At 53.4% G+C, this 13,153-nt stretch overlaps 1 protein-coding gene across 1 annotated transcript in view; it reads left to right on the top strand.

Moving 5' to 3' along the window:
- Positions 1 to 13,153, top strand: part of DNAH17 (dynein axonemal heavy chain 17) — a 150,931-nt gene that overhangs the window by 32,222 nt on the left and 105,556 nt on the right. The window contains exons 19-24 of the mRNA XM_077973073.1: positions 1,754 to 1,936; positions 6,597 to 6,851; positions 9,238 to 9,407; positions 10,056 to 10,278; positions 12,800 to 12,916; positions 13,058 to 13,144. Of these exons, the coding sequence (XP_077829199.1) occupies positions 1,754 to 1,936; positions 6,597 to 6,851; positions 9,238 to 9,407; positions 10,056 to 10,278; positions 12,800 to 12,916; positions 13,058 to 13,144 (1,035 nt within the window). The remainder of the gene's footprint in view (positions 1 to 1,753; positions 1,937 to 6,596; positions 6,852 to 9,237; positions 9,408 to 10,055; positions 10,279 to 12,799; positions 12,917 to 13,057; positions 13,145 to 13,153) is intronic.

Here is a 13,153-nt window from a genome sequence, read left to right as displayed (position 1 = left end):
GAGACAGTCCTCTGTCATCCAGGCTGGAGTGCAGTCGCGCGATCTCAGCTCACTGCAACCTCCACCTCCTGGGTTCAAGCAATTCTTTGCCTCAGCCTCCCAAGTAGCTGGGCTTATAGGCACCTGCCACCATGCCCGGCTAATTTTTGTATTTTTAGTAGAGACGAGGTTTCACCATCTTAGCCAGGCTGGTCTTGAACTCCTTACCTCATAATCCACCAACCCCGGCCTCCCAAAGTGCTGGGATTACAGGCAGGAGCCACCACGCCAGATCCTGTCTTTTTTGTTGTGATGGCTTCTAAATGATTTTGAGTACCACCAGGAGGCCAAGATCAAAGACTCCTCCAGGCCACCAACAGCGAAGGAACGCGGCAGTGGCGTGCCTCGTACCGGCCAGGGAGGGTGGATGGTGTTGGAGCCTGGCACATGGGTCTCAGAGGCCAGCTGGTAACCAGTTACAGACCCAAAATTCAGTTGGTGAAAGTAATCATCTCTACAACTGTCCCAGTGAAAGCGTCTCAGTGAAAACCATAAAGAAGTCCTGGTAGCAAGTTGTCCTCCTCAAAGAGTTCCAAGGGGTCCTCCTACCATCTGGGGGCAGGAGCCGACCTGAGTCTTTAGAAAAGTCTGATCACCCAAGTCCATGACAATTGACCGTTTGTCCCAATTAGCACCTCACTCAGATACTGATACAGCCCCTCCTGCTCATAGACAAATTGGGGGGCTCAAAAGCCCACCACCCACAGGTCCAATGGGGACTCTCTTGGGGACAGATCAGTGGCCACAGTGTGATCTCACAGCCTGGTGGATCCTGGCCCACATCTGGAGAATCGTTGGTTTGGCATGAGAAGCACTAGGGTTGACCTCAATCCCATCACTGTAAACCAGACCAGCACCTGCAGCCCTGCAGCCTCCCAGGGGCCTCCAGAGCTCTGTAAACGGGACTTCCGAGGGAGAGGGACAGGCAGGCTTGGCCAGCCCCTGCAGTACCTGCTTTGTGTGTTAGTGATTCATTTAGTCCCTGCAGTAACCCAGAACAATGGAAACAATGTCTCCATTTTTTTTTTTTTTTTTTTTTTTTGAGGCAGCGTTTTGCTCTTGTCACCCAGGCTAGAGTGTAATGGCGCGATCTCGGCTCGTTGCAACCTCTGCCTCCTGGGTTCAAGCGATTCTCCTACCTCCGCCTCCCGAGTAGCTGGGGTTACAGGCACCCACCACCAGGCCGGGCTAATTTTTTTTTTTTTTTTTGTATTTTTAGTAGAGACGGGGTTTTGTCATGTCGGCCAGGCTGGTCTCAAACTCCTGACTTCAGGTGATCCACCCGCCTCGGCCTCCCAAAGTGCTGGGATTACAGGCGTGAGCCACCGCACCCGGTCAACAATGTCTCCATTCTATAAAATGTTTAGCCTCATTTTATATATTTGGGGAAGCTGGGAGTTAAGTGACTCCCCAAGGCCTCACAGCTGGCAAGTAGCAGGTGCAGGCTTTGAACTGAGGTCTGAGGTCTACCTGATCCTGCCCCTCCCCTTGCCCCAACCTGCACCTGCCTGCTTTTGGCCTTGTGGCTGTGCATATTTGTCTCCGTAGCGATTGCTCAAGGAGCAGAGTGCGCTGAGACATGAGCTCTCAGAAGCTTCCCAGGCTACTGGAAGGCAGTGGCACATTGATGGTGCAGAGCGGACGATCAGGGCACTGAGAATCGTCCGATGGAGGACAGACGTGTTGACCACTGCCAACCCTGCCCCTGTTTCAGGAGAGCATCGCTCCCCTGTTTGAGATCCGCATGGAGCTGGACGAGGATGGGCTGACCTTCCGCCCGTCCCTGGAGGTGGGTTCGGAGCACGGCTTCCTGGCGCTGATCGAGGGCCTGGTCAACGACATCTACAACGTAGCCAGGCTCATCCCTCGGTTGGCCAAGGGCAGGATGAACTACAAGGTCAGTCCTGGCCTCTTCTGGCCATACCTGGGGCCATCCATTGCTTTCCCCATTTGGTGTTGCCGCCCTAACTCGACAAGGCCGGGCTGTTTACCTTTTAAATGACATCGTGTGACCTCTAGGACGACATGGCCACTTCTCTCCCCACTCCCACATCTGTCCTTCTGCCCAAAGTGGCTTCTTCTCAGTCAACCTGCCTGGGTTTCATTCCCTCATCATTCCTCCGACCCCCCAACATGATGCCAAGAGGGTAACCTCTCCCAACTTCCTGACTGTTCACTCAGTCCTGTAATTTTTTTGAGACAGGGTCTCACTCTGTCACCCAGGCTAGAGTGCAATGGTGCAATCTTGGCTCACTGTACCCTCTGCCTTCCGGGCTCAATTGATTCTCCCGCCTCAGTCCCCCAAGTAGCTGGGACTACAAGCATGCGTCACCAAGCCCAGCTTGATGATGTATTTTTTGTAGAGATGGGGTTTTGCCATGTTGCCCAGGGTGGTCTTAAACTTCTTTATTTTTTTATTTTTTTGTTTTTTTGAGACAGAGTCTTGCTCTGTCACCCAGGCTGGAGTACAGTAGCACAGTCTCAGCTGACTGCAACCTCTGCCTCCTGGGTTCAAGCAATTCTCCTGCCTCAATCTCCCAAAGTGCTGAGACTACAGGTGCATGCCACCACACCTGGCTAATTTTATTTATTTATTTATTTATTTGTATATTTAGTAGAGACAGGGTTTCACCATGGTTTTGCCAGGATGGTCTCAATCTCCTGACCTCGTGATCCGCCTGCCTCGGCCTCCCAAAGTGCTGGGATTACAGGGGTGAGCCACTGCACCCTGCCTAAACTTCTGAACTCAAGCGATCCACCTGCCTAGGCACCCCAAAGTGGTGGGATTACAGGTGTGAGCTACCGTGCCCAGTCTCAGTCCTGTAATGTAAACACTGATTCTCCCAGTACTCAGGCAATTTTACAAATGCGCCTTCCACTGCCTTCCTAAATCGTCCCTTCTAAACGCATCAAACAAGACACACACAGACCTGGCCAGGCTCTGGGGGAGGAAGGACAAAAGTCATGGGAAATTTAGCTCCCGCTTAAGGGAGGTTGGAGGTGGTGTGTTTGTTGAAGCATCTATTTGTATAGCAGTAAAAAAAAAAAAAATCAGAAAAAACTTAAATGACCTACGTGTTTGTGGAAGAGGGGAGTGGCTTGACCAGTTCTGGCCCAAACACAGATTCTGTGAGTTGTCCCAGCGAGCCAGGGATGGAAAGGTGTTGTGACAGGTTATTAGAATGTTTATCAAATTACGGAACAATGTTTAGAATATGGTTTCATTTGCTTAAACAAGCAAAAATCTGGGTGAGTGCTCACCAGGATGGGAGGAAGGAGGGAGGGGGGAGGGGTGTGGCCGCAGGCTTTTTCTCTCATGCATTTCTGCATTGCTTGAATTGTAAAATAATGGACACGTATGATTTGTTATAACCAATATTTACAGCGAGATGAGCTGTCCTGTCCGGGAGGGGGGATATGTGTGTGCTTGTGTGTGTACGCGTGTGCTTGTGTGTGTACGCGTGTGCTTGTGTGTGTACGCGTGTGCTTGGATGCATATGTGCCCGTGTGCATATTTACATGTGTAGGGGGGAGGCATGCGTGTACCGAGGTGAAGTGAGGACACGAGGGAATAGCTAACGACCTGAGAAGGTCAAGGGCAGCTCCCGAGAGGAGTGGGCGTGTGAGCGGTTTCTGGGAGGGCGGGAGGAGGTTTCCATGCTGAGAAGATGGCTGTGATTTTAGGCGCAAGTGCAGGCAGCAAGCTGTTCCAGAGTTGAGAATAGAATCTGCCCCAGTTACACAGACGCTAGGTTAGCACACATCCTCAGAATCAGTGTGTCCCGGGTGTGCCCCCTCCCACTGTCCCCAAAGCAGGCTGCTCTCAGGCACCCACGGTTGCTGCAGTCAGAGCTGCTCCACCCCTGGGCTCTGCCAGCACACACACTCGGGCTGTCTTGCAGACACCCTGGGACGTTCAGGCAGAACATTCCAGAGCTGAAGGGCCTGTTGCCCGGGAGAAGGGTCCCTCAAAAGCCTGCTGGTCTAGCAGACTCTTACGTGGTGCCAAGCTGTGGAAGACAATGACAGGGTCAGGCATCTAGACTGCTGGGTCCCAGGACCACTTCCCAGAGACCCAGGTACCCTAGCTTGGTGGCAGAGAGTACCCAAGGGATGCTTCCCATGGGTACCAGGGTGGCCAGCCCAGAGGAATTGGGGTCAGGACAAGGAGGAGACAGAATGTGGGCCTCAGGCTACCTACAGGGGAGACCAGCGAGGGCAAAGCCCCCAGGCAGTGGGCCCTGCCTGCCCCTGGCATGCCAGGCTACCACCAGCCCAGCCCAGGTGGAACTTGGATCCCACCTGGGGAGATCCAAAGAAGTGCGGGGGACAATCTCGGCTGGAGCAGGGGGATGCCTGGAAGTTACCACACTGAAATCCTGAAGCACCTGCTCGTGCTCTGAACACTGCACTCCCCACCCTGGGCAGAAAGAGGGTCCTGAGGGGCGAGAGCCACGTGTCAGGCACAGGTGAGCCCGTGACTGAATTCCGAAGCACACCCCAAATGCTTTCGGGCAGCCACAAGGAGCTTCAGGCTTCTCTCCCCTGTGGCTTCTTTTCATCCACAGCTTACATGCAGGGTGGCCCAGCCCAGCCCTAGGACCAACCTTCCCCTTCCATCCCAGGCCCACTGACTTCACCTCCTCAATCACAGCGTTTCCTTGTCCTAACCCTTACCAATGAGGTCCCCTGCGCAGACAAGATCCCCATGCACATCTGGGCCCGGATGGGGCCTCTCTGCAGCTGTGAGGTGGGCTCTGGGCTACAGGGGCAGTCTCCAGTTGTCTGGTACCTGAGCCTGGGTGATTTAGGGCGGGGAAATACTGGCTTGGTGTGAGAGTTGGGTAAAGGGAGTGGCTGAGGGTCGGCTGGTTTGCATATGGACGGCATGCCCCCAGCTGAGAGCCCTTTGCCATCTCCAAGAATTGCCCAGCCCTGGGAAGGGCAGGCTCTTCCTGGCCCCATAAAGTTTTTTTGTTTGTTTGTTTTTTAAGATGTCAAAATTGGGCCGGGCACATTGGCTCACATCTGTAATCCCAGCACTTTGGGAGATTGAGGCGGGTAGATCACCTGAGGTCAGGAGTTGGAGACCAGCCTGACCAAAATGGCAAAACCCCGCCTTTACTAAAAATGCAAAAAATTGGCCGGGCACAGTGGCTCACGCCTGTAATCCCAGCACTGGGACGCCGAGGTGGGCAGATCACAAGGTCAGGAGATGGAGACTGTCCTGGCTAACATGGTGAAACCCCATCTGTACTAAAAGTACAAAAAATTAGCCGGGCGTGGTGGTGGGCGCCTGTAGTCCCAGCTACTCAGAAGGCTGAGGCAGGAGAATGGCATGAACCTAGGAGGCGGAGCTTGCAGTGAGCCGAGATGGTGCCACTGTACTCCAGCCTAGACAACAGTGCAAGACTCCATCTCAAAAAAAAAAAGTAAAAAATTAGCCAGGCATGGTGGTGGGAGCCTGTAATCCCAGCTACTAGGGAGGCTGAGGCAGGACAATCACTTGAACCTGGGAGGCAGAAGTTGTAGTGAGCTGAGATCAGGCCACTGCACTCTGGCCTGGGCGACAGAGTGAAACTGTCTCAAAAAAAATAAGATGTCAAAATTTCATACGATACAGACAATAAAAACGTGATTAATAAACACACCCACCACCTAGGATTCGCCAGTCCTGTGTATAAGCCAATATGTTCTCTTTTTTCTTACACCAGTTTAGGTTGGGTTTTCTGTCACTTGCAACTAAAAAGATCCTGTCTAGCACTGGCCCCTCATGCTCTCTGCTCTCTGCTCTAGCCATTGATGGTAGACGTCTTTTAGTTCCCCTAACTCCCTTCCTCCTCCCACCACAGGGCCTTTGCACCGGCTTTGCTGTTGCCAGGAAAGCTGCTTCTCTTGCTCTTTGTCTACCCATCCATCAGCTCTCAGACCAATGGCCATTTCCTCAGGGCCATTCCCTGACCTGCTCTCCGTTTCACCTGAAGCAAGAGGGTGGAGATGTTTTGTGTCTGTGATTCTTTGATGAATGTCGGACCCCATTCCTGGGCTGCACACTCCCTGCCTGTGTCCCCAGTATCTATCCCAGCGTGTGGTACACAGCGAGGGTGAGCTATTGAGTGAATCAATGTGTGAGTCATCTCGGGGTTCCCCAGACAAACGTCACACTTGGCATATCTTCCCATGGCAGAATATTGCAAATCGGTAAAGCTTCCTATTTCCCATGGTGAGAGCTTGGGCCAGGCACAGTGGCACGTGCCTGTGGTCCCAGCTACTTGGGAGGCTGAGGCAGGAGGATCGCTTGAGCTCAGGAGTTCTGGGCTGTAGTGTGCTGTGCACTAAGTTTGGCATCAATATGGTGACCTCCCAGGAGCGGGGGGACCACCAGTTTTGCCTAAAGAGGGGTGAACCAGCCCAGGCTGGAAACAGAGCGGGTCATCATGAGAGACTGGAAGCCCTTTCGCCAACAGAGAGGCACTTCTCAAGACCGAGAGGACAACCCCTAACTTATGAACCAGGCAACATACCTCCCCTTTTTTCTTCTCCCCTGCCCCTTTCAGATGGACCTGGAAGATAACACAGAACTCATAGAGATGAGGGAGGAGGTGTCCAGCCTGGTCATCAGTGCCATGAAGGAAGCCGAGGAGTACCAGGATTCCTTTGAGAGGTACTCCTACCTCTGGACGGACGACCTCCAGGAGTTTATGAATAATTTCCTGATATATGGGTGCGCAGTCACTGCGGAGGACTTGGAGACCCGGACAGATGACACCATCCCCAAGACACCACCCACCCTGGCTCAGTTCCAGCAGCAGGTGCGTGCGGACCTCACCCACCAGCCTCCTTGTCTCCAGAGTTTTCCAGGAGAGGATCACCAGGCTTGCTTTAAAACTTGGGTGAATTGTTTTAAGATGCAGGTTCTCTTGTTACCAGGTTGGGCAAGGCAAACAGATCAGGAGGTGACCGCCATTGGAAAGGTGGTTTGTTACTCACAGTTCCCAAGAAGCAGACATGGCACACCACACAGGCCTGCATGGGGGAGCATCAGGGTCAGTCAGGAGGCAGAGGGATCTGGGGGAAATAGGGAGAGTAAAGAGCCTTTATTGTGGCTTCCAGGGAAGGAATGGGCAGAGGTCACAGGCTTAGGGTTGGTGAGTTTGAATAACTTCAGCAGGCTCTAGGCTGTAGGGGCTGTCTGGTACCTGACTTTGGGGTGATGAGAGCTGAGGGCGAGTGGGTAGCAGCCCAGAAGGTAAAACCCTGTGAGAGCCCAATCAAGGGGATGGTTGGTTGGAGGCGTGGGCTCTGGGTTGGCTCATTTGCATATAAAACCACGCCCCCGAGTGAATTGTTTGTTGTCTCTCGAAATCGACTAGGTGTGGGAGGGGCCGTCCCTGGGCAAGTCCCCAGATGTCAGAGCATGAAGAACACAGAAAATCACATCTGTCAGTAATAACCTCAAATGTAAATGGATTCAATTCTCCACTTAAAAGATACAGACTGTCTGAGTGGATTAAGGTGACCCCAATATATGCTGCTTACAAGAAACTCACTTCGCCTGTAAAGACAGACTGAATGCAAAAGGATAGAAAAAGAGATTCCACACAAACAGAAACCAAGAACAAGCAGGAATGACTATAGTTACGTCGGATAAGACAGACTTTATGTTGTCCGGGCACAGTGGCTCATGCCTGTAATCCCAGCACTTTGGGAGGCCAAGGTGGGCAGGAGATCAAGACCATCCTGGCTAACACGGTGAAACCTCGTTTCTACCGAAAATACAAAAAATTGGCCGGGCGCGGTGGCTCAAGCCTGTAATCCCAGCACTTTGGGAGGCCGAGATGGGCGGATCACGAGGTCAGGAGATCGAGACCATCCTGGCTAACATGGTGAAACCCCGTCTCTACTAAAAAATACAAAAAACTAGCCGGGCGAGGTGGCGGGCACCTGTAGTCCCAGTTGCTCGGTAGGCTGAGGCAGGAGAATGGCATGAACCCGGGAGGCAGAGCTTGCAGTGAGCTGAGATCTGGCCACTGCACTCCAGCCTGGGTGACAGAGCGAGACTCCGTCTAAAAAAAAAAAAAAAAAGAAAATACAAAAAATTAGCTGGGTGTGGTGGCAGGCGCCTGTAGTTCCAGCTACTTAGGAGGCTGAGGCAGGAGAATGGTGTGAACCCGGCAGGCGGAGCTTGCAGTGAGCAAAGATTGTGCCACTGCACTCCAGCCTGGGCAACAGAGCGAGACTCCATCTCAAAAAAAAAAAAAAAAAAAGACAGATTTTATGTCAAAAACAGTAAAACAAGACCAAGAAGGTCACTATATAATGGTAAAAGGATCAACTCAGCAAGAGGATTTAACAATTCTACATGTCTATGCACCCAGCACCAGATCACCCAGATACATAAAGCAAATAGTAGTAGATCTAAAGGGAGAGAGAGACCCCAATACAGTAACAGTTAGGGATTTCAACACCCTACTTTCTGCGTTGGACAGATCATCTAGACAGAAAATCAACAAAGAAACATTGGAGTTAAACTGCACTGTAGCCCACAGGGACCAAAAGACACAGCTGCAGAGCACTTTATCCAACAGCCACAGAAAGAATGCGGAGAATAAGAAAACAGTTAACACACAAACCTCTAGCTCTGTTCCCGACGCACAGTGAGAAAGAGGGTCCTGTGGGCAAGGGTGACCCATGCCCAGGGGTACATTCTGCAGCACAGGGTTGGGGCAGCGGGAGGAGTTAGAGGCCCCAGGTTGTAAATCAGCACCAAGAAGGATGAGCTAGGGGTGTCCTTTAGGAGCCTGTGACCTGACTCACCTCTTGAAGCTTCTGTCCTACCCAGCTTCAGAAGTCCGGCTGCCATGACCCGTTCTGCCACAATAAAGGCTCTTTACTGCCCCCATTTCCCCCGGCTTCCTCTGCCTCCTGACTGCCCCTGATGCTCCCCTGTGCAGGCCTGTGTGGTGTGCCATGCCCCCTTCTTGGGAACTGGCACGTTCTGGGGCTAGACTCTGGGGCTGGAAGGAACAATAACTTGGCATGAGGGCCCCCGTGTGCCCCACGCTGCCCTCTGCTGACCCTGGTCCCATAGTGGCCAGCAGGTGCAGTGCAGGAAGCACCTGGACTGAGGCCCCGTCCTGATGCCCCCCAAGGCTTGCAGGCTATGACAGGCCGCCCACCGGTGGCCATGTTTTCCAGATCGACTCCTACGAGAAGCTGTACGAGGAGGTGTCCGAGTGCGAGAACACCAAGGTGTTCCACGGCTGGCTGCAGTGTGACTGTCGCCCCTTCAAGCAGGCCCTGCTCAGCACGATCCGGCGCTGGGGCTTCATGTTCAAGCAGCACCTGAGCAACCACGTCACCAACAGGTGGGCGTCCAGCCGTGTCCTCGGAAGCCCACCAGGGAATGGCTCTCCACTTGAGTGGGTAGCATTTGTTGGGTGCCTCCTCCGGGGTAGCAGGGGTGGAGGACGGGCTCCAAGGCTCACTCGGGCTCCAAAGCTCACCCCACCAAGCGTAAGCAGAAAGGTGTCACCGGGCTGCGAGCAAACATTGTCCCTCCTCCAACCCCAGAGTACCAAGCACCTGCTTTGCCCAGGTGCCAGACGTGGAGGAAACCTGAAGTCTGGCAGGGAAAGCTGGTGCTAAACAAACAGACCAGCAGCCGTGGAATGATAGGCGGCCGTCAGTGCTGTGATGGGCACAGTGCCAGGAGAGAGCACTGCCTGGCTGAAATCCATCTGGAGGGCTAGTGAAGGCCTCTCTGGGATGTGGCCGTAGCCTGGGACTCAGGGATGGACTTGAGCTAAGCTGCTGAGGCTTGGGGTGATGTCCGGGCATGGGCTGATCGAGCTGAAGGGATCCAAGGTGGGCAGGGGCGCTCCCTCCCCAGCTGGGGCCTTCGGTGATGGCCAGTTGACCTCACCGTGGTCGTCCCCCTCTGATGGGGCTCCGTACCATCAAGGGTGGGCCCAAGGGGGACTGGGCCCATCACAAATGGTCCCCTTGTCCCTTAGCCTGGCTGACCTGGAAGCCTTCATGAAAGTCGCCAGAATGGGCTTGACCAAGCCCCTGAAGGAGGGGGACTATGACGGGCTGGTGGAAGTGATGGGGCATCTGATGAAGGTCAAGGAGAGGCAGGTGGCCACCGACAACATGTTTGAGCCCCTGAAGCAAACCATCGAGCTGCTCAAGACCTACGGGGAGGAGATGCCTGAGGAGATCCACCTGAAGCTGCAGGTACGTGGTGGGTGGGCGTGGCTGCGTCCAGGTGAGCAGGGAGAAGGTTGCAGGAAGCACCACCAAAGGAAGAGCCAGCCTGGCCTGAACCACAGACCAGCCCATCACACACAACCACGGGGGACGCTGCAGGCTAGATCCCCTCTGGACACCGGATCCCAATGGAACGGGGAGGTGCAGGGAGGAGGTTTCCAGGGGACAGGAGACCCTGGAGACTGCCTCCACGGTGACTCCAGTGCTCCCTCTGTTCCACAGATGTTTTGTTGGATTAAAAATGCCTTCGTTATAATCCCAGCACCTTGGGAGGCTGAGGTGGGTGGATCGCCTGAGCTCAGGAGTTTAAGACCAGCCTGGGCAACATGGTGAAAGCCCGTCTCTACAAAAATACAAAACATTAGCCAGGCGTGGCGGTGTAGTCTCAGCTGCTCAGGAGGCTGAGGCAGGAGAATTGCTTGAACCCTGGAGGCAGAGGTTGCAGTGAGCTGAGATCACGCCACTGGACCCCAGCCTGGGTGACAGAGATTCTGTCTCAAAAAAAAAAAAAATACAAAATGCAAATACAAAAATACAAAATCCTCCTGAGTGCCTGTTAGGAGTGCCCAGTGGAGCTGGGTGCCAGGATGGTGGAAAAAGAACAAGGTCGGGAGACCCTGGGGAGAGATTAGGCAGCTGAAGTGGGGGGAGGGGCTGGCAGCTGCGTTTGCACAGCTCTTGACTGAGAATTCAAAAAACTACAGCTGTCAGCATGGAGGTGTGTGTGCAGGGCAAGGGTGGAAGGATGGAGGAGGTGTGTCCTAGAGCTGCCCTCCAGCCACCTCTAGGTGTGCCCATTGAGGAGACCCCGCTCCCTCCTCTCTTTGAGTCTGGCCTGGAGTTTCCATTTCCTCCCAGCCCATCCACCCCTCCTCCCCCCCTCCCTCTCCCTTTCTCTGTGTCCAGCTACAGACAGGACCCACTCCCCCGTCTTGTGCTGACTCCAGCCAGTCCCCAAGACCCCATAGCCCTGGGGGTGACAAGAGGGAGGGGCCCCGGCCTGGGCAACACAGTGAAACCCTGTCTCTGTAAAAAATTTAAAAAATTAACCAGGCATGGTGGCGCACACCTGTAGTCCCAGCTACTTAGGAGGTGGGAGGATTGGTTGAGCCCAGGAAGTCAAGGCTGCAGCGATCTATGATTGTACCACTGAACTCCAGCCTGGGTGACAGAGCCAAGACTCTGTGTCAAAAGAAAAAAAAGGACTCAGCAGGTTCTCAGCTGTCCCACCCCAAGGTGCTCCAAGCCACAAACAAGGCAACTGGGGTAGTAAAAATGCAGACAGAAACCATAGAGTCAGCAATCGTAGAAGAAATAGAGAAGCGTCCGCTGTGGGCCAAAAGTTCATGGGCTGGGATTTTTTATTTTTCTTTAAAATATTTTATGGCCCGGTGTGGTGGCTCATGCCTGTAATTTCAGCACTTTGGGAGGCCAAGGTGGGTGGATTACTTGAGGCAAGGAGTTCAAGACCAGCCTGGGCAACACGGCAAAATGCCATCTCTACTAAAAATTAAAAAATTAGCCTGGCATGGTGGCAGGCGCCTGTAATCCTTGCTGCTCAGGAGGTTGAGGCATTGGAACCCAGAAGGCAGAGGTTGCAGTGAGCCGAGATTGTACCACTGCACTCCAGCCTCAGCAATAGAGTGAGACTCTGTCTCAAAAAAGAATAAATAATAATTAAACATTTACGATTATACTATTCGCCCAAGCGTGGGGAACTTGGGAAATACAAAAACTCATCTAATTGTTGCAGCCATTCTGGAAATGACAACATTATAGAGCTGGAGAAGAGCTGAGCAGTCCCCAGGGGCAGGACTGTGGTGGAGAGATAGAAAGGGGATTCCTCTGTTGTCATGGACAATCCGTATCTTGATTGTGGCGGTGTTTGGACAAATCTATATGTGGGATCAGATTGCATGGGAGACCACACACACACACACACACACACACACACACACGCGCGCGCGCGCGAATGGATCAGGTTTAAAAACATGATGAAAGGTGAGTACATTCTCTGGTCTAGTTAACAGAGACACCAAAGTTGATGTCCTAGGTTGCCATTAAGGAGGTTGGTTTTTGGTTTTGTTTTTGTTTTTTTTGAGACAGGGTCCCACTCTGTCACCCAGGCTGGAGTGCAGTGGTACAATCTTGGCTCACTGTAGCCTCTGCCTCCCGAGTTCAAGTGATCCTCCCAGCTCAGCCTTCTGAGTAGCTTGGACTACAGGCCCATGCCATCACACCCAGCTAAACTTTTTTTGTGTCTTTCTTAGACACGGGGTCTCACTTGTTGCCCAGGCTGGTCTGGAACTCCTGGGCTCAAGTGATCCTTCCACCCAGGCCTCCCAAAGTGCTGAGATTAGAGGTGTGAGCCCCCGCGCCGGCTCCTGCACTGTATTTGTAGCTTTCCATGAGTCTCTGATTATTTCACAATGGAAGGTTTAAGAAAAGAAATGAGAAAGGAGCCCTCCTCCACCTTCGCTTCCTGCAGGAGCTGCCGGAGCACTGGACAAACACCAAGAAACTGGCCATTCAGGTGAAGCAGAACGTGGCCCCACTCCAGGCCAACGAGGTCAGCATCCTGCGGCGGAAGTGCCAGCAGTTCGAGGTATTGTACCTGGGGTAGGGGGCGGGATTTCCGGGGAGCAGCGTGGGGCTCACACAGGGCCCTGCGGCACGCAAGGTGGGGCCACCCTCGGGGCAGGTGGCCGCCCCGTGACCCTCTGTACCCTACTCTCTTCTCTCGCAGCTCAAGCAGCATGAGTTCAGGGAGAAGTTCAGGCACAAGGCCCCGTTCTCCTTCAGCGACCCCAACCCCTACAAGTCCCTGAATACGGTATTTTTG

The sequence above is a fragment of the Macaca mulatta genome, chromosome 16 (genome assembly GCF_049350105.2).
Source record: "Macaca mulatta isolate MMU2019108-1 chromosome 16, T2T-MMU8v2.0, whole genome shotgun sequence".
NCBI classification, from domain to species: domain Eukaryota; kingdom Metazoa; phylum Chordata; class Mammalia; order Primates; family Cercopithecidae; genus Macaca; species Macaca mulatta.
Note: the sequence above shows the minus strand (reverse complement) of the source record. Positions and strands in the feature narration are given on the sequence as shown.